At 40.0% G+C, this 20,377-nt stretch overlaps 1 protein-coding gene across 2 annotated transcripts in view; it reads left to right on the top strand.

The window, feature by feature from the left end:
- Nucleotides 1-5,495: 5,495 nt before the first annotated feature.
- LOC101597314 (histone deacetylase 8) overlaps nt 5,496-20,377 on the top strand; it is a 318,694-nt gene continuing 303,812 nt past the window's right edge. Inside the window, exons 1-4 of one of the 2 annotated variants that reach the window (XM_045140944.1) lie at nt 5,496-5,887; nt 6,399-6,451; nt 11,067-11,197; nt 12,440-12,581. In XM_045140944.1, coding sequence (XP_044996879.1) covers nt 5,798-5,887; nt 6,399-6,451; nt 11,067-11,197; nt 12,440-12,581 — 416 coding nt within the window. In that variant the 5' untranslated portion in view covers nt 5,496-5,797. The remainder of the gene's footprint in view (nt 5,888-6,398; nt 6,452-11,066; nt 11,198-12,439; nt 12,582-20,377) is intronic. The other variant, XM_045140945.1, reaches the window with a different exon arrangement.

Genomic DNA, 20,377 nt, shown 5'->3' with positions numbered 1-20,377 from the left:
TGGGAGACACCTGAATTAAACCACCACACTATTCCATACCCATTTCTATTATAAAAGATGGCTTATCCCAAAAAGATGACTAATCTCTACAGTTCCATAGTAGTCAATTTAGGTTTACTATATTCTGGGAATTTGAGTGACTGTTGGAGCAAAAGTTGTCATTCTCAGCCATAGTTCACAGAATCGTGAGCACACCTTTTTTTTTTTTTTAACCTCATCTCTACAGTAATGCAGTGGAGATGAATTCAGTATTCTTGACATTTAGTCTTCATTATCTTAAGTAGCTGAAAATCTTGGTTTTCCCAAGATAGCCCCTATTTATACTCGTTTTCCTGGCATAATTATTAATAACACTCTCTGCCACTCTTAAAAGTGTCCCAGTTTTGATGATAGGGTCACCCTGCATCTACCAGGAGTCTTATTTCTTTCAAGGTCATAGATGCCTCAAAACTAAGGATTTCTCCTAAAACCACTAGTACTTGTTTGTTTTACATCTGCTACATGCATACATGTATATAATGTTTTGATCTTCTCTCGTGCAATTACCCTTATTCCCCTCCCTCCTACTAAAAACCTCTTCCCAGTTCATCCCCATCCTACTTTCATTCATGGTGTGTGTGTGTGTGTGTGTGTGTGTGTGTGTGTGTGTGTGTGTGTGTGTATACATTGCATGCACATGCAGCATTGGCTGAAACTAAGGATAAAAGGTAAAACTTTCCAGAAATATTAAATATATTTGACATGATGGCTCTTAAAACAATGAGTGTTTTGAGTGTTTATTAAATGCTAGACATTGTTATGTAGGAACTTAGCATGGGCCATTTTTGCCTTCAACATTTGAGATAGTTTTTGGCACCCCATCTTACAGTTGAAGGAACAGAGGCAAACAATTGAAGCCCACTGTCTAAGGCCAATAAGATAAAGTAGTTGATGTGGGATTTGAACCCATGGCCCCTGACTCTAGAGTTCTCATAACAACTATACTCTTTGAAGAATGGACATTAGTGACTATGTGAAGACAAGGGTTAGTGGGTTGAGGCATCAAGTGGAAAGCAATCTGTTGAGGAAGTGTCCAGCTTTTACTAGAGCTGAAGGAACACACAAAATAAGCCATTTCTGTGCCATCTGATTAGAGCTCAGATTTTAGGGTGTCACTGGGTCAGTCTGTATCCTGCACTGTTCCTGCAACTGCCTAGCTTTGAAAGCCTAGAATTAGTCTCATTTCCTCACAGTGCCTGATTGTTAGGATTCTACTTTTCAGTGCTTTGGTACAGCCTCACAGACTACTCTGTAGATGTAAGTCTCTCTTATCCAAAAAGCAGTTCTGGGTCCATATCCTTTTGGGCTGATAGACAAACTTCTTTCAAAATCACATTTATTCAAAGAGGAATCCACACTCAAGTTGGCTTCACTTTTCTAAAATTTTTTCTAAAATGTTTTGTTGACAACTTCCATAATTCCCCCAACTTTCCCCTCTGAAATGACACTCTCCATCATATCCCCTCTCCCTCTCAATCAGTCTCTCTTATCTTGATGTCATGATGTTTTCCTCCTATTATGATGGTCTTGTGTAGGTAGTGTCAGGCACTGTGAGGTCATGGATATCCAGGCCATTTTGTGTCTGGAGGAGCACATTGTCAGGAGTCTTACTCTTCCTTTGACTCTTACCTTCTTTCCGCTGCCTCTTCCGTAATGGACCCTGGCCTTGGAAGGTGTGATAGAGATATTTTAATGCTGAGCACTCTGTCACTTCTTCTCAGCTCCATGGTGCCTTCTAAGTCATGTCGCCTGAAAAGAGAAGCTTCTTTATCCAAAAGTAAAACTAGTATTAATATATGGGTATAAACATTAAGAAAAGTGCTTACTAGGCAGTTTGGTGAGCATGGCATATACATTTAGCCAAAAACCAGCAGACATTACACCCCTAGGGCTCATGACTACCAACTTTCTGTCAACTGGTCTACATGGAGGAGGTTTTTAGCTCAGCTCCAGCAGGATTTCTCAGTGACCTTGCAGCCGCAGTATGTGGAGTCTTCATCAATAGAGTCTTACCACCTATTCTTAGTGGGAAACCGAGGGCCTTGGCAATGGCCTGCAATATTTTGGGGGTATCAGTGGCCTCCCTGGCCAACAGCTCACTGGAAGGTATCCCATCCCTGGCACTGAAAATTTTCTATTACAAATCTATGGCTTCTGCGTGTTCCATTGTCCAAAAAAGTAGATTTCCACATGACTTGTTTATATCCTTTTAGATTTTGATTAGCCCTCCCTCCACCTTTCCTTTACTCAGTCTCTTCCCCTGACCTCACTTAGGCCTTTTAAGCCTCATTAATCTGTTATTCTATGTACATACATACAATACCATCCTATTAACTCCCCCTCCCTCCCTTTCTATCTCCTTTCTAGCTTACTGGGTTGTTTTCCTACTCATTTAGAAGTCCAATCATTTGTAGCTACACTCCACATATGATAGAGAACATGTGACATTTGTCTTTCTGGGCTTCACTTTTTTTTGGGGGGGGGGAGAAATGGGATTTATTTCAAGTTTACACGTCCAGGGGAAATCCCATGAATGACAGAAGAAGCCAAGCAAAGAGAAACCATCACCAGCTGGCAAACAGCAAAAAAGAGCAGCAATCAGGGAGCCAGTCAGAGCTCAGACCTCTCATCCTATCTTTATGGTGGAACTCAGATCCACCCCTAAACATACCTCCATCAGCCAGGTGGCTGGAGACCCAAGTTACAAGCTTTAATAAAACACCTGAGTCATCAAAATAAAAGAGAGACTGATTGAGATGGGGAGGGGATATGATGGAGAATGGAATGTCAAAGGGAAAAGTAGGGGGGGGAAGGGAGGGTATTACCATGGGATATTTTTTATAATCATGGAAAATGTTAATAAAAATTGAGAAAAAGCAAACACCCGAGTCTATGGGGGACATACATTCAAACTACCACAACATGCTAGCTTTGTACCACTGAGCCTGGGCTTCACTTTTTTTAAATTTTATTTATTTATTTATTTATTTGAGAGCGACAGACACACAGAGAAAGACAGATAGAGGGAGAGAGAGAATGGGCACGCCAGGGCTTCCAGCCTCTGCAAACGAACTCCAGACGCGTGTGCCCCCTTGTGCATCTGGCTAACGTGGGACCTGGGGAACCGAGCCTCGAACCGAGGTCCTTAGGCTTCACAGGCAAGCGCTTAACCACTAAGCCATCTCTCCAGCCCTGGGCTTCACTTTTTAACCCCTCACTGTTTGGTATCCTCTCCTATCTTCTGTTTCTCCTCCCATAGAAAACCATTAAGTCTCGAATGGGCAAAGGGATTCAGGGCCATTTTTGCACAAGACATGTATAGTATCTCATCTCCTCTGATTTTATTTTAAATTTTTTGTTCATGTTTATTTATTTATTTGAGAGCGACAGACAGACAGAGAAAGAGGCAGAGAGAGAGAGAGGGAGAGAGAGAGAGAGAATGGGCGCGCCAGGGCCTCCAGCCACTGCAAACAAACTCCAGACGTGTGTGCCCCCTTGTGCATCTGGCTTACTTGGGTCCTGGGGATTAGAGCCTTGAACTGGGGTCCTTAGGCTTCACAGGCAAGCACTTAACCGCCAAACCATCTCTTCAGCCCTCCTCTGATTTTTGGAAATATATACTACTACATTTGTTCCAAGCCATTTGTTGCTTTTTTTTTTTTGGTTTTTCGAGGTAGGGTCTCACTCTTGTCCAGGCTAACCTGGAATTAACTCTGTAGTCTCAGGGTGGCCTTGAACTCATGGCGATCCTCCTACCTCTGCCTCCCGAGTGCTGGGATTAAAGGCATGCGCCACCACGCCCGGCTATTTGTTGCTTTTTATAAAAATAGTTTATTTATTTGCAAGCAGAGAGACATAGAAGAGGGACAGAGAGAATGGGGACACCAAGGCCTCTAGCTGCAGCAATCGAACTCCAGACACATTGGCCACTTTGTGCATCTGGCTTTATGTGGGTACTAGGGAATCAAACCTGGGTCTTTAGGCTTTGCAAGCAAATACCTTAACTGCTGATCTATCTCGCCAGCCCAGTTGTTGCTTTTTTATCCTTCTCGGAATCCTTTTCTCCTCCAAGTACCCACAATCAGGAATCTCAAAATTTACCTTTTTCCCCAGTTCAAAGATGCTCGCTATTGTGTGATTCAGGTCTTAATAGCATGATCCAATTTACTTTAGCTTTTTGTTTTTGGCAGGGTCTCATTCTATCTAATCAAGGCAGACCTGGAATTCACTCTGTAACCCAGGCTGGCCTTGAACTCATGGTGGTCTTCTTACTTCAGCCTCCCTAGTCCCTAGTGCTGGGATTAAAAGTATAGACCACCACAACTGACATACAATTTATATGTGTGTGTGTGTGTGTGTGTGTGTGTGTGTGTGTGTGTGTATTCACTCTGGTGTTGCAGAGAATGGTTTGTATGGCACCAAGAGAAGAAAGATAGACCAGATGGATATTTGTTCCTACAGGTGCTATAGTGTGCTGGAGATTCTCTGACCAGGGACACAACTTCTGGGAGTCATCACAGGTTTGTCTGTGTCATATCTGGGGAGAAGTCATGTGTTTTCATCACCCTAGGGGAAATGTTTCCAGCAGTAATATTGCTGAAAAGTCAGACCAGAAATGATAGTAGCCAGCCTAGGGTCGTGCTGTGTACTGGTAGAAAAATGGGTGCATTTAAGGTATGTCTTAGAACTTATCTCAGAGGCATTAGTGGTCAGTTCAGGATGGTGTGAGAATGAGAGGCCTGGATATTGGCCAGCTTGGCATAGATCAGGGAGGCATCCAGGAACCTGAAAATCTGGTGGTTATTCTAAAATCGCCTTTGGACACATTAATAACCTGTACACCAAACCTAAAATACCTTCTTCATCCTTGTTTAGCTGCAGAAGCAAGAGAAAGGAAGCGCTGGTGCTTCCAACCCCACTTAAAACATCTTTCATCCTTCCTATCACATGAATGTTCAAGAAGTACATTTGATATTATTGTTTGATTAGAAACTACTAAGTAATTTCCACCATATCAGACGGTTTGGAGAAAATGATATCCGATTTGCCAGAATAAATTATTATTACGCTTGTTAACTCTTACACGGACACTGATGAAAAGCAATGAACTAAAGTTGTTGCACAGAATTTATTGTTTTTCAAGCCATTTGTGTCATTAACCAATCCCCCACTGTACCAAAGCCAGTCTTTGGTATAGGAAGCTAATGAAGCCGGGAGGTGTTGGGCTCTACGAAACTACTGAATCTATACTGTGTTTATACACACCGTGAAATGATTACATTTTCAGACTGAAGCCATAAAAAGTTGAGGCTCCCTTTTAGCGCCAAAACTCAAATTCACGGCTATTTTTAGTGTTTAGCCGCTGCTCTTCCGTTACCCATATTCCTAAAAACTACATCTCCCAGCATGCTCTGAGTCAGGTCTGACCTCATTTCAAATGGCCCCGTAGGGCAACAAGGCTGGTTAGTTTTGACCGTAGTACTTGTGCCATTTAAAAAAAAAAAAAATCGATCCTAATTGGTAGCTATTTGGCAGCTATCTGCCAAGCCCCTTTTGTGAACTAAGGTCATTAAATGAAGGTCTGTAGTCAGAGAGAGCCCATCCATTCCCTCAACTGGATGGGGAGCGGGGACAGTGTCTCCGGCGTAAGAGGGAATGTTGACCAGGGAGCACCGCTACCGTCGTTCTGAGGAGCAGGAACTAGAGCCCAGGCTGAGTCCGAAAAAGATAGGGTCCAGGCTGTGGTTGGACGTGGAACATGGAGTTGTTGCCCCCGGTCTACATTTACAGTCCTGAGTATGTCAGCAAGTGCGACTCCCTGGCCAAGATCCCTAAACGGGTGAGAGAGGTCTGGATGAAAGACCGTGGGCTTTGGGGATGGGGGTGGGGAGCGAACAGGAGCGCTTTAGGAAGCAGAGAGGAGACTGAACTGGGGGTTAGCTTCAAAAGAAATGTAACTAGCAGTATAAGGCGTCTAAAACAGTTTGAGGATGAAGTGGTCCCTTACCTATAGGGAGCGCAGCAGGGCATCCAAGGGACCTTTGGAAGTGGAGTGAGGGTCGGCGAAGGGCAGGGGATGCTACAGAGCAGAATGGAGTTTCTTTACTAAGGGGTCATTGAAGAAAAGTCGAGGAAAAGAAGCTGCTGTCGAAAAGTAATTCCATTACCTGTGTGAGGCCGGGCAGCTCAAGTCTTGGCAATTTTGATACTTTGTATCTGTATTATCTCAACTGTATCCGAACTTAAGTAGCTGAAGGGAGGAGGCGAGATAAAACAGTTACTTTATTCAGGATGATGGTGGTGGAGTTTCCGTAAATTTAACTTTTAAGAGACTATTCTTTTTATGCTGATGTTTTTAGGCCAGCATGGTACATTCTCTGATCGAAGCTTATGCACTGCATAAACAAATGAGGTAAGTTGTCTTTTCTGATCTTTTCCTGGGGTCAATAGCTTTAATGGCCTGCTTTTTAGTAGGGTTAATTAGGGAGGGAATGGTACTTAAGGCGGAAAATAAAGCTTTTGTGGGAGTATTTGTAGTGTTTGTAATCTACCTGTAACTCAGGTAAAACTTTTGAAGGATTGAGAAAACTTGAAAAATATATGAAACAGTTACTATCCATTAGAAATACAATTTTATTGCTGGATGCTTTATGGAGAGTTTTGTGTGCTAAAGGCGTTAAGCAGGGGAAGTGTACCGGTTTTGTCTTGTATTGAACTTTTGTCTTTGTTTTGTTTTGCTTTTTTTCCCCCAAAGCTAGATATGAGGAGGTAGGTTCAACTTGAAAATGTTCAGGCATGTCACCATCACCATCAAACTTTAAATGGGTAAACCTGGAGAAAACGCAATAATGAAACAAATTATTAAGGCAGAACTAGAGGGGGGTGCTAAGTGCTTCCATGAACGACAACAACATCACTGCCAATTCTGTATTTACAGTCATTGTAAAGTGCAACTAGTATGGATCTTCCATATGACCTAACGATTTCTTACAGCATTTCCTAGTCAAATGGGTTAGTGGCTACATTGCCACTCATCAGTTATCTCTCAGAGGCAGTGTGATATATGCTTTCAGATTTAATTCTTAGTATTCAGGAAATCTTTTCATTCATTTAACACATGTCTGTTAACATAAGTACTTGCTTTTTATTAATGTAGTCTAATATTTTGCTGTGCTTTGTGGCACTGTATTATAATTCCAGCTACTTGGCAGGATGAGGCAGTAGGATTACAAATTCAAGGCCTGCCTGAGCTACAGAGCAAGTTCAAGACCAGTATGGACAACTTAGCCAGACTCTACCTCAAAATTAAAAGAAATTTAGGGGGGCTGGAGAGATGGCTTAGCGGTTAAGTGCTTGCCTGTGAAGCCTAAGGACCCTGGTTTGAGGCTCGATTCCACAGGACGCACGTTAGCCAGGTGCACAAGGGGGAGCACGCATATAGAGTTTGTTTGCCATGGCTGGATGCCCTGGCATACCCATTCTCTCTTTCTCTCTCTCTGCCTCTTTCTCTCTCTGTCTCTCGTTCTCAAATAAATAAATAAAAATAAACAAAAAATTTTTTGAAGAAATTTAGGGAATGGGGAGGTATCTCAGTGGTTAAAGGCACTTTTTTGTAAAGCTTGCTGACCTGGCTTTAATTCTCCAGTACTCACATAAAGCCAGATGTACAATGTGGCACATGTATGTGGAGATCATGTGCAGTGGTAAAAGGCCCTGGCATACCCATGTACTCTTGCTCTCTCTCTCTCTCTCTTTTCTCCTTCCTCCCTCCTTTCTTTCGCTCCCTCTTTACAAATAAATATTCTTTTTTTTAAGAAAGGAATTTAAAGGGAGTCTTGGGTTATGATTCAGTGGGAGAGTATTTGCCTAGCATGCACAAGGTTGTAGGTTTAATCCCTAGTACCACAAAATAATGTTTTAATATTTAAAAATACTTAATTTCAACAAGATATCACATTAAAACAAAGACAGTTTCCTTGCTGATAAGCAGAGAAGATATAGGTATTTTTTTCTTTTTTAAATTATTTTTTACTTATTGCAAATGGAAAGAGATAGACAAGAGACCAACAGAGAGAATGGGCACACCAGGGCCTCCAGCCACTACAAACAAACTTCAGATGCACACACCACTTTGTGCTTCTGGCTTTACATGGGTACTGCGGATTCAAACCCAGGTTGTTAGGCTTTGCAAACAAGCACTTTAACCACTGAGCTGTTTCTCCAGTCCAGTTTTTTTTTTTAACTTTTACAGTTAGCAATATAAATGGGAAGGTGATATAAAATGGAGCTATTAGGACTGGGAAAAATAGTTCAAGAAACTATGGATTTTTATTGTAATTGATTTTTTTTTTTGCCTTTGATGGCATAACACAAACATTTGAATAAGAAGCAAGGATCCTTGGATTTTAGCTATGTATTTAAGTTTTTAATCCGAACTACAGGATTTTTTTCTGACCACCTCGGTTATGACAGTTGCTCATGTCATTAAATTAATTCACAATAAACTCATGGCTGTGCTCCCATTCAGGGGAAAAAAAAAAAAAAAACAAACATTGACTACCTTTCTGTGGCCTAGACTGGTGCCTTTTCAACTTGAAAGTGCATCTGAATTTTCTTGTTAAAATACACCTTTTTAAAGTACAAACTCATCGGGCCTGGGATGAGGCTGCTTCTCTACCTTTCTAACACTCCCAGGGAATGCTAATGCTTGTGGACTACCCTTTCAATGGTCAGGACTAGAGAACATAAGGGTAGCAGGATCCAGGAAAGGAAATAGGTAGAAGTTAGAGCTGTAACTCCTATGTAGACTTGCTCCTTTTATTTTCTCACTCACTCCTTTTTTGTCAATGAGGAATAGAGGTTCTCAGTGAAGGACCAGTTCAAACTCCTTTTCCTTCTGATAGGCAGATATGAGGGACCAAGTATAGAATGTTTATATTTTATATACTTATACTTGAGTTCAGTTTTTGGAGACAGGGTTTCATATAGACCAGTCTGTACTGAAACTTGCTATGTATTCTAGGTTGGCCTCAAATTCATGATCCTTCTGCTTCTGCCTCCCAGGTGCTATGATTACAGGCGTATGACACAATATTCTACATTACATTTATTGTATATATATTTGCAGTATTAGGAATTGATCCTAAGGCCTTGTAAATGCTAGGCATGTATTAGCTGAGCCACATTGCCAACCCAAATTCCATCTTTTTATACTTTGATATTAATAATAGTTATCCACAAAGAATGTTTGTATGTGTTATCCTTTAGCCCAGAAGCATATGCAATAAGTTTCCCTGTTTTCCAAATAAGAAAACTAAGGTACAGAATAAACAATTTACCTAAGTTGTAGAGCTAGTGAGTAGAATTAGACAGGATCTAGTTCCATTGCTCCAAATTCCAAGTATATGATAATCCTGCTGTTATTAAAAGAAAGATATAAGGACCTGGGGTGTAGCTCAGAGGTAGAGCATGTGTAAAGCATACACAAGGCTGCAGGTTTGATCCCAGCACCAAAACCATAAGTAAATAAACATCTAACATAGGATTATATGGTCCAATTAGCAACTGATTCAGATACGAAAATACCTCTGCCCACTGGTTTGCTATGAAAGTTGTAACTCCTAAAGTAAAGTTTATGTATATAGCTCATCAGCTCCAGATGCTCCCTTTGGGCCTCAGGTACTGAAAATTTTCCTTCCATCTGCCTTATCATTATTGTTCAGCTCATATAGTTTGTTGAGTTACTGAATTCTATGTAGCTAAACCAAGGACTCTGATCCCTGGTTATTGTTTTTTTTTTTTTGTTGTTTTTGTGTGTGTGTGTGCAAGTGTGTATGCTCTGCATACACATGAGAAGACACAGCAGGGTAGGGTCTCAGGCTGAAGTTGGAGCTCATGCTATTTTCTGGTTAGACTGATTAACCAGTGAACACCAGCAGTCCTGTCTCTGCCTCCCTTAGTGTTGGGGTACAGACATGCTGGCCTTGTAAAAATATTTTTATTTATTTGTACAGAGAGTGAATGGGTATGTCAGAGCCTCTTTCTACTGCAGACATACACACCACTTTGTGCATCTGGCTTACATTGATACTGGGGAATCAAACCCAGGTTGTCAGGGTTTGCAAGCAAGCACCTTAACCACTGAGCTGTTGGGGATCAAATTCAAGTTCTCAGGCTTGGACAACAAGTACTCTTACCCACTAAGCCATCACCCTAACCCAATCCCTGAGTATTTGTTTATCTTAAATATAAATATTCTGGGGGGCTGCAGAGATGGCTTAGCAGCTAATGTGTTTGCCTGTGAAGTCTAAGGACCCAGCTTCAATTCCCCAGAATCCATGAAAGCCAGATGCACATGGTGGCGCATGCATCTGGAGTTCTCTGGAGTTCATTTGCAATGGTTAGAGGCCATCGTGTGCCCATATTCTCTCCCTCTCCCTCTCCCTCTCTCATAAAGAAAAAACTATTATATATATATATATATATATATAGATATATATATAATATATATATATATCTATATATATCTATATCTATATCTATATCTATATCTATATCTATATCTATATATATATATATATATAGAGAGAGAGAGAGAGAGAGAGAGAGAGAGAGAGAGAGAGAGGGTGGGGGGGTAATTATTCTGTCCTCTTTCCTCTTACTAGTAGATGGAATCATCACTGTAGGATGGGAGGAAGTGAAGGCAGAATAATGCACTGGAAAGCCGGGTGTGGTGGTGCATGCCCTTAGTCCCAGCACTCGGGAGGCAGAGGTAGGAGGATCGCCATGAGTTCAAGGCCACCCTGAGACTATGTAGTGAATTCCAGGTCAGCCTGGGCTAGAGTGAGACCCTACCTCAATAAAAAGAAGAATAGTGCACGGGAGGGAGACAATATGTTTAGTGCTTCAGCTCACTGGAATGAACCAGAAGTTGAGAGTTGTAGTTTTTGCTCAGGCTGCTGGCTGCTGTGTCCAGGGCCTACTCTGGATCTGACTCTTATTTATTTCTTTGTTTTCTCTATTATTAGGATAGTGAAGCCCAAAGTGGCGTCCATGGAGGAGATGGCCTCCTTTCACACTGATGCCTATCTGCAGCATCTCCAGAAGGTCAGCCAAGAAGGCGATGAGGATCATCCAGACTCCATAGAATATGGGCTAGGTAAAGTTTCCTTGGGTTGTGATGGGACATTCATACCCTGTCTTCAGGTTATACTATAACTTTTTATTTAAGAACAATGTGTGTATGTGAGCATGTCTGCATGGTGCTGAGGATTGAACCCAGGGCCTTGCATATGCTAGACAGTCGCTCTGCCTGAGCTACATCCCCAGCCCCAACTGTCCATTTAAATGCCTTGATTTAGACATATGAAACTCACTAATTGAATAAACTCTACAAGTTGAGCGAAATTGAATAATGAGCTTTGTGGAGGGAAAAATATTTCAGTTGTTGAGGTCCTAATGGCCACACTTAAATCTGCTCTGATTGTTTATTTTGCTAATTTATCAGCCCTATAACCTTATGCTTCAAGTACATAAATACATACATATTTTCAATATGCCCAGATATATATTCTGGCTGAGTTTCCTATCTCATTAACAGATACATTAAAATGTAAGTAATCAAAAGTATACTCTGGAGAAACAGCATGAGTTCGTAAAAGGACATTTGATTGAGTATCAAAAGACCTGGCCAGGCGTGGTGGCGCACGTCTTTAATCCCAGCACTCGGGAGGCAGAGGTAGGAGGATTACTGTGAGTTTAAGGCCACCCTGAGAATACAGAGTGAATTCCAGGTCAGCCTGGGCTAGAGCAAGAGCCTACCTCGAAAACAACATCAACAACAACAAAAAGACCTGGGTCCCAGGCCTGTCTCTATATGACCATTGGCACGTGTGGTGGTTTGATTCAGGTGTCCCCATAAACTTAGGTGTTCTGAATGCTAGATTCACAGCTGATGGAGATTCAGGAACTAATGCTTCCTGGAGACAGTGTATTGTTGGGGTGGACTTATGGGTATTATAGCCAGTGTCCCCTGTGATCGTGGAACTTCCCCTTGAGCCTGTAAGCTTAAAGAAATCCTTTTTTCCCCAAAGCTGCTCTTGGTCAGGTGATTTCTACCAGCAGTGCAAACGTGACTGCAACAGCAAGGTATTATCACCTCTGTGGCCTTCATTTCAATCTATTTGATATGATGATTTCATCTTGAAGGCTTATCCTATCTAGCTCTAGTGTTTTAAAATCTTGCCTCACCAGCATTGGAGATATTTCTGTGTCATTTGGAGCTGATGCTAGCGTGGTAGCTTTTTAGTAGGCTATGTTGTGTCACACCTGAACCTATCCCTCCTCCTTCTGCAGATCCCCTTTGTTTTTAATAACAAACTCTTCTGCATTTTGCCCTCAGGTTATGACTGCCCAGCCACTGAAGGGATATTTGACTATGCAGCAGCTGTAGGAGGGGCTACGATCACAGCTGCCCAGTGCCTGATTGACGGGATATGCAAAGTAGCAATTAACTGGTCTGGAGGGTGGCATCATGCAAAAAAGTAAGGAAATGACCTTTCTGCCTTTGACCTATCCCTAGAGTCAGTCACTGAGTTACGTAAACTATGCTTATTGTACTGTTTGTTGAAAAGTATGTGTGTATTTAGTACTTTATAAGCTGTTCTGAAGAGATCAAGTGAAATATAAGATCACCAAATATAGTGGAAAGCACTCTGTCAAGAGTCCAGGTACCTGGGCATTATGCTTAGTTTTTCTGCTAACTTGGCTGAATCCTAGACCTCAGCTTCTTCATCAATACAAGAGGAAGGGAAAAGGATATAAGTAGACAGTCTAGAAATTCCTTTCCAACACTCCGGAAACTCCAGTTTTTAGGGACTTGGCTCTAGAAACATTAACAAAATTGGAATAATTAGAGGATAACATGAATTATGATTCCAATGCAGTATGTATACATATGAGCTAAAGAAACTTTGCAGTAGGGAGAAATTATTCCTGTAAATCTTGGGTACATTTTAGAGCTCATTCTTGACAGAAATAAGAAACAGGGTCTTAAATACATAATTGATGAGAATAGATTTAAAACACAGGGCCAAAGAATCAGTGAGCCTTATGCTAGTGTAGACAAGAAAATGCATAACATAGGAGTTGCTTGTGAAACATCTCTTCTTAGGTGCTGCTTGAGATTTGAGAAACCATGCTTTTAGAGTTGTTTACATATCAAGCTACAAGACTATGCCTGACAACAACAACTGGTCCTTTTTCAGCATTTAGCATATTGTTTCCTGTGTCAGTGGTGCTTAATGCATGTTGGGGGAGGGGGATTTCAGGGCTGAATTGATCAATGTGCCATAATTGAAAGGAAGCAGTTGTAGTAACTGCCAATGCCTTACTCACAAACCAGTTGTTCATGCAGCCAACCACAGCCTTGATGCTCTTAGAGGATCTTGAGTGAAAAGAAAATAGCACTTGAGTTTTAGTTTTGTTTGTGGAATAAAACTACAATTTTATTATATACAAATTTAGATAACAGTATGGTATTCTTTTCATCAAATGAATAGATTTTTTTTTTTTTTCGAGGTAGGGTCTCGCTCTAGCCCAGGCTGACCTGGAATTCACTGCAAAATCTCAGGGAGGCCTCGAACTCATGGTGATCCTCCTACCTCTGCTTCCTGGATGCTGGGATTAAAGGCATGTGTCACCATGCCCAGCAGATGAATAGATTTTATGTCCAAGCAAGTCCTTGAAAAACTAAACCACTAGAATCTAGTACTTAGGTAGTAGATAAAAGATGTTTTTAGTTATGAGTTTTAAATGGTCTTAAAGAAAAGAGTCTGCTTTCATTGGCTTTTACTTTACTTTTTAACCTCAAAATAATGAATTTTCTTTTTAAAGTGAAAGAATGAAAAGAGAGAACCAAGATTCTTTGAATCAAGGATTTCTATGTCCTCTTGAGTTTAGTAAATAAGGAAACAGTATTGTGGCCTCATAGAAAATACCTGCCCTACAAGTATGTTTTCATTTCTCTTGTGTTTAAATTCACTGCAGAATGTCTGCTGGGTTCTAGATCAGCTTCCAGTGCAGTCTACAGATAGCATTGTTCTGATGTCAGAGGACTGCACTCTAGTCAAGCCACTTTTGTCTGTCTGTACTGCATGCAGAAGTGAATGGACTCACATATCATTAACCATTTAGGAAAGCTTTCAGCTAACCCTTCCTAGAAATATATATATACTTATGACTAATGTGAATTACACAGGGATTGTCCCAATTTAGGTGTCAATTCTAAGATGTTCTTGGCACCTCTAAAACCTCTCTGTAAAGGGACTGCAGGCCCACAAGCTTAAATCTAACCAGCCACATTTGTTTAAACTTCCCCACCCCTAAATACATACACAGACTCATATATGCCATTTGTTCATTGAACACACATTGATTAAACACTATTAAGCAAATGGAGATAGAGAAATTGAAGCTAGATAGATTTTTCACCTACAAAATTTAAAAAAAAAAACAACCTTTACTTCAAAATAACCAGGCATTGACAGTGTTTTCATGGAATTGGCTCAACTCTTTTAGAAACATTTGGAAGTGTTGCAAGTGAGGGAAATGTTCAGGCCTATTAACTATGTAACAATATTAGAAATCTGGGCTGGAGAGATGGTGCAGGAGTTAAGGCACTTGTCTGTAAAACCTAACAACCTAAGCTCAATTTCCCAGTATCCACAAAAGGCCAGGTGCAAAAAAAGGGGTACACGCATCTGGAGTTTGTTTGCAGTGTCTGGAGGCCCTGGCGCACCCATTCTCTATCTGCCTCTTTCTCTCTCTGTCTGTTGCTCTCAAATAAATAAGTAAAAATAAACACAAAAAATAAAGCAGACCAAAAATGAACCCAACATGGCTCAGGGAAATTTTGCGGAAGAGGGGGTGGAAAGAATGTCAGAGCCACATGTTGGGTCAGGATATGCAGAGACATTTATCATACCAATAACTGTGGGCTAACTCCACAAGGCATGACCCATATACCTCAACAAGGAGGAGCCAGTGGGGAGGGGGTAGGTCATGGATGAACCTAATAATGGTATCAAACTTCCTGTATTTGCTGAATAGAAAACTAATAAAAAAATTAATTAAAAATATTTTTAAAAAAGAAATTGTTGTCTGGATAATAATACAACAAATGATGGCTGTAGCAGACAGCTTCAGGTTCGCTGAGATGAACTTCCAGACAAAGCACAGTTATGGAGGAAGGGATATTTATTGAAGCTTACAGATCCAGGGGAAGTTCCATAATGGCAGAAGAAGCTGGCCTACTTTCACAGGACCAAGGAGAGAGAGAGAGAGAGAAGCACAAGCTTAAAAGTCAAAAGCCACACAGCACAGCACACTTCAGGAACTCCAGCTAGGCACACTTTGCATATCTTTAGATTGAAATCTGAAACCCTCCACCACACTTTAAGATCCGCCCAGTGACACTGTCTCCAGCCAGGTGGTTGCAGATGCAAACTACAAACAAATTAAATCTGAATATATTGGGGGCCATCTATTCAAACCATCACAGTGGCTAAATAAGAGCTATTTTTGAAAATACTTGTGTTAGTAGTAAATATACAAAATTAGAATAATGAAAGCGCTGGTACTACTGGCATAATGTTAGAGTGTATCGCCCCCCCCCCAAAGAGTTCAATTCTAGAGTTTCAATCTGTTGAAAAAGATGGAAGGACATATTGGTTGTCTTCATGGTTTAGCCAAACTGACTACATTCCTTTTCATCTTTTAAAAAAATTCATATATATATATATATATATATATATATATATATATATTATATGTATATGTATATATTTGTTTGTTTATTAGAGAGAGAGAAAGGTGCAGACACACAGAGAGAGAAAATGGGCATGACAGGGCCTCCAGCCACTGCAAACAAACTCAGGCACATATGCCACCTTGTACATCTGGCTTACGTGGGTCCTGGGAAATTGAACAAAGGTCCTTTAGCTTTGTAGGCAAGTACCTTAAAGCCATCTCTCCAGCTCCTTATCTCTTTTTTAACTGCAAATGTAGACAAGCTGGCCAAATCCAGTGAGTCATTCAATGTCCTAGATCCAGACCTTTGGGCTAGTGAATGGGGTACACAGTAGCAGTATTTAGGAGCAAGAAAGCAAATTTTATTGTATTGACTTTTATCTGCCTAACAAACTAAGATTCCCTTGCTATGTATGTCATCCTCTCACTCTCCTATATTTTGTTGTCACCATCCCCAGAAGCTCCAAGCCCCTGTTCCTATGTGTAGCTCAGGATTCTTCAACCCTTTGACTTCTTTTTTATGAGAGAGAGAGAATGAATGAGAATTGGTTCTCCAGGGCCTTAGCCACTGCAAATGAACTCCAGATGTGTGTGCCAGCTTGTGTGCATGCACTACCTGTGTGCATGTGTCACCCTGTGCATCTGGCTTACGTGGGTTCTGGGGAGTCGAACCTGGGTCCATAGGTTTCAAAGGCAAGTGCCTTAGCCACTAAGCAATCTCTCCAGCCCTGACTATTCTTTTATTTTCATATTTTTGTAAGACTCATACATATGAAAATAGTTAAAATGTGTTTTTTTTTCCTGTTAACCTGTTTTTCATGTAGTTTTAATTCAAAATCCAACCAAGAACCTAGAAAGGTTATTTTTTCCTTTTCCAACACAATTTGTTCTTTGAGGCTGGTGCTTTATATATTGGAACTAAGGCCTTTTTGTTGACATTTTTTCACTTACAGATTTCTGTGTCTAGAGTTTTACTAGCAGCTATCTTGGAGCTTAGCAACCTTTCCTTGATTGAATGGTTGTTTTTCTTTAGTGCTTTGCTGTGGGCCAAGTGCCACCTGCTGGCAGTCATCTGTTAGGGCTTCTGATCTTACAAGACATCCATTATGATATTTCATCTTTATAAGTCCCAAACTCTGTACATTTAAGCTGATTAGACTCATCTGGATCTATTTAGTAGCTATACCAATTTATTTGATGATGTACTTTATATTGATTTCAGAGAGGCATTTCATTGAGCTCTCTTCAGTAGTTAATATATCTGTCTGGATACCTTTATCAAATAATCACTTTTAACTTTTATATTCTGTAAAGTAGGTCTATAAATTTGTTAAATTTTAAGAAACAAGGTAACTTTTAAGAGATATTGCTCATTTTACTCCTTTCAACTTCTCATCAACTTATAGGAGCATATTTTCTCCATGATATAGGGCAAAGAAAGGCTTTGGCAGTTGTGATATTCTTTAAATAATTAAAAATTATTCAGTGATACTTGTTAAAATGCAGGGGGAAATTAATAGAGATAAGTGCTACTATAATGGACCATGAGGTCTCAATTATGAGAGAGATTTTGCTAGAGCACCCTGAATATAGCTTGGGTTAATAGGAATGCATAGACAAGGAGCAGTGGAGAGATCAGCAGTTAGAGAGTTACTGATAGGAAAGAAGCACCAGGAAGAGGAGGATGCTGCTAAATTGACCTAACCAGAATCAGTGAAGACTGGCCATGATGATCAGAACTCACCTATGGAATAGTGAGGGGTGAAGAACTTCATCAGATATCAAGGAAAGAAGTTTCTGTTTAATCTGATATTACAAGGTTCTTTGCTAAAACTGTCCTCTAAGTAAGTACAAGGATAGGCCTAGAAGCTTTAGAAGCCTCAGTTAAGTTTGACCCAACAAAGAATCTCTGCCACCTTCAGTGAAACTACTGATATGCAGTGCTTTACATCTAAGCTGCTTCTACTTTCCTGTCACTTATGTTCATCCCTGCTATATGTAGAGAGTGATGACTGTTAAGGGGAAATAATCATTTATTAAGACTCCATGTAGGATAAGAGTTTTAATGGGGGTGAACATCTACTTATGCTGTTAATAATATAAAATTTCTTCTTTTTATTTTTTAAAAAAGACTATGTGATTTTTATTTTATTTGTTTATTTGTAAGCAGAAATAGAGGGAGAGAGAGAGATTGGGTGCACCAGGGCCTCTAGCCACTGAAAACGAACTCCAAATGCACACACCATTTTGTGTATCTGGCTTTATGTGGGCACTGGGGAATCGAACCCCAGATTGTTAGGCTGTACAAGCAAGTGCCTTAACTGCTGAGCCATCTCTCCATTCCCTCTTTTTACTTTTTGAGACAGGGTCTTACTATGTAGTCAAGGCTGGCCTTCAAATTCATCATCTTCCTGCTTCAGCCTTCTTAGTGCTAGGATTACAAGTGTGTACCACCATGCCTGCCTCCAATACACTATGATTTCTAAGATCTAATTCACATTGAAGAAAGTTATGTAAAAGGGTGCATGGTATAAATAATGGAAAGGATTGTTCATTAAATATTGTGACAGTTTGTAGCACTGATAATATCATCTCCTGTAATCAACTAAAATAAGTGGCTGTTGAAGAGTACAAAAATGCAAATTATAAAACAAAAATGAATTAATATGAAGCATCTAACTGGGAATAGTTTTCTAAGCTTAGTAAGTAATAGGAAATGTTCTTGAGGCAAAAGATCAAATCTGATTGTATAAAATTTAAAATCTAATATAACTTTTAAGAGTTTTCTAATGATTTTAAAAATGAAATCTAGGGCTGGAGAGATGAATGAACAGTTAAGGTGCTTGCCTGTGAAGCCTAAGGACCAGGGTTGATTCCCCAGTCCCCACATAAAGCCAGATACACATCTCACCATTAAGCTACATCCAAAATCCTTACACAATTATCTTTAATGGGGATTATAAAGGTTATAGGACATTTAAAAATAATTATATGTGGGGCTGGAGAGATAGCTTTAGTGGTTAAGGTTCTTGTCTGCAAAACCTAAGGATCCAGGTTTACAACCCCAGTACCCATGTAAGCCAGATGCATGCATCTGGAGTTCATTTTCAGTAGCTAGAGGCCCTGGCACACCCATTCTCTCTTTGTCAAATAAATTAATTTAAAAAATAATTATTTGTATTAAAAAGTAGATCTTAAAATTGTATGCATATTGTAATTACTTTGTCATACACATGAAGAAAATCAACAGTGACAATGATAATAGTGGCTATCTTATAGTGGCAGAATTTTTTCTGTTTTTAAGCTAGTCTTTCTTTGTAGTCTTGGCTGGCTTGGGATTTCCTATGTGGACCAGCTAGTAGTAGTCCGCCTGCCTCTGCTTCCCAAGTGCTGGTATTATTGGCATGTACCACCAAGTCTGGCTTATGATTTTTTTTGTTGTTGCTGTTGTTTTGAGGTAGAGTCTCACTCTAGCTCAGGCTGACCTGGAATTCACTATGTAGTCTCAGCGTGGCCTTGAATTCACAGTGATCCTCTTGCATCTGCCTCCTAATTAAGTACTGATATTAAAGGTGTGTACCACCACACCCAGCTGGCTTATGATTTTTTTTTTTTGGTTTTTCAAGGTAGGGTCTCACTCTAGTCCAGGATGACCTGGAATTCACTATGTATTCTTAGGGTGGCCTCAAACCATGAGGATCCTCCTACCTCTGCCTCCTGAGTGCTGTGATTAAAGGCATGCACCACCATGCCCATCTTATGATTTTATGAAAAAAAAGTTTTTGTCTCTATTTTTCAAAATGTATATAATGAAATTATATTGCTGTTACAGCTGAAATTTTAGCAAAATAAAAATAGGCAAAAGTAGTTACAGCAAACCAAGGGTTAAATTCTTTATCCTAGTTATGTTAACACTAACAGTCAATAATAGATAAAAAAAAAAAGACATGAATAGACAACTCATAAAGGAAAAATGGTAAATAAAAATGAAAATATTTAGCATCATAACAAAATGGAAACAGTATAAATATTTTTCCTTCCTACCAAGTTTGAGATGACTCTTGATAATCTATTCCAAGGAAATTAAGCAATCCAAAATATGGTAAATATGTACATAATGATACTATCTCTCTTACTTACAATGCCCCCCTAAAGACAACAAGAGGGATATCTAAACATTTAACAACAGTGGAATTGTTATGAAGCATACTGTAACATATCCACCTGATGGGACATTATATAACCATTAAAAGTGCTATTTTAATGTTTAGTGTTATTATTAACAACATGTTATAACTCAAAATCATGCCCACCATATGTTAGCTGCATTTTTCAAGGACAGGTAGGTGGGTATATCACACATTCACTCAGATTATACTTATGTAAAAAATCTATACATATGAAAGCTGGGCATGGTGGCACATGCCTTTAATCCCATCACTTGGGAGGCAGAAGTAGGAGGATCACCGTGGGTTTGAGGCAACCCTGAGGCTACATAGTGAATTACAGGTCAGCTTGGGCTAGAGTGAGA

Source organism: Jaculus jaculus, chromosome X (genome assembly GCF_020740685.1).
Source record: "Jaculus jaculus isolate mJacJac1 chromosome X, mJacJac1.mat.Y.cur, whole genome shotgun sequence".
In the NCBI taxonomy this organism is placed as follows: Eukaryota; Metazoa; Chordata; class Mammalia; order Rodentia; family Dipodidae; genus Jaculus; species Jaculus jaculus.
Note: the sequence above shows the minus strand (reverse complement) of the source record. Positions and strands in the feature narration are given on the sequence as shown.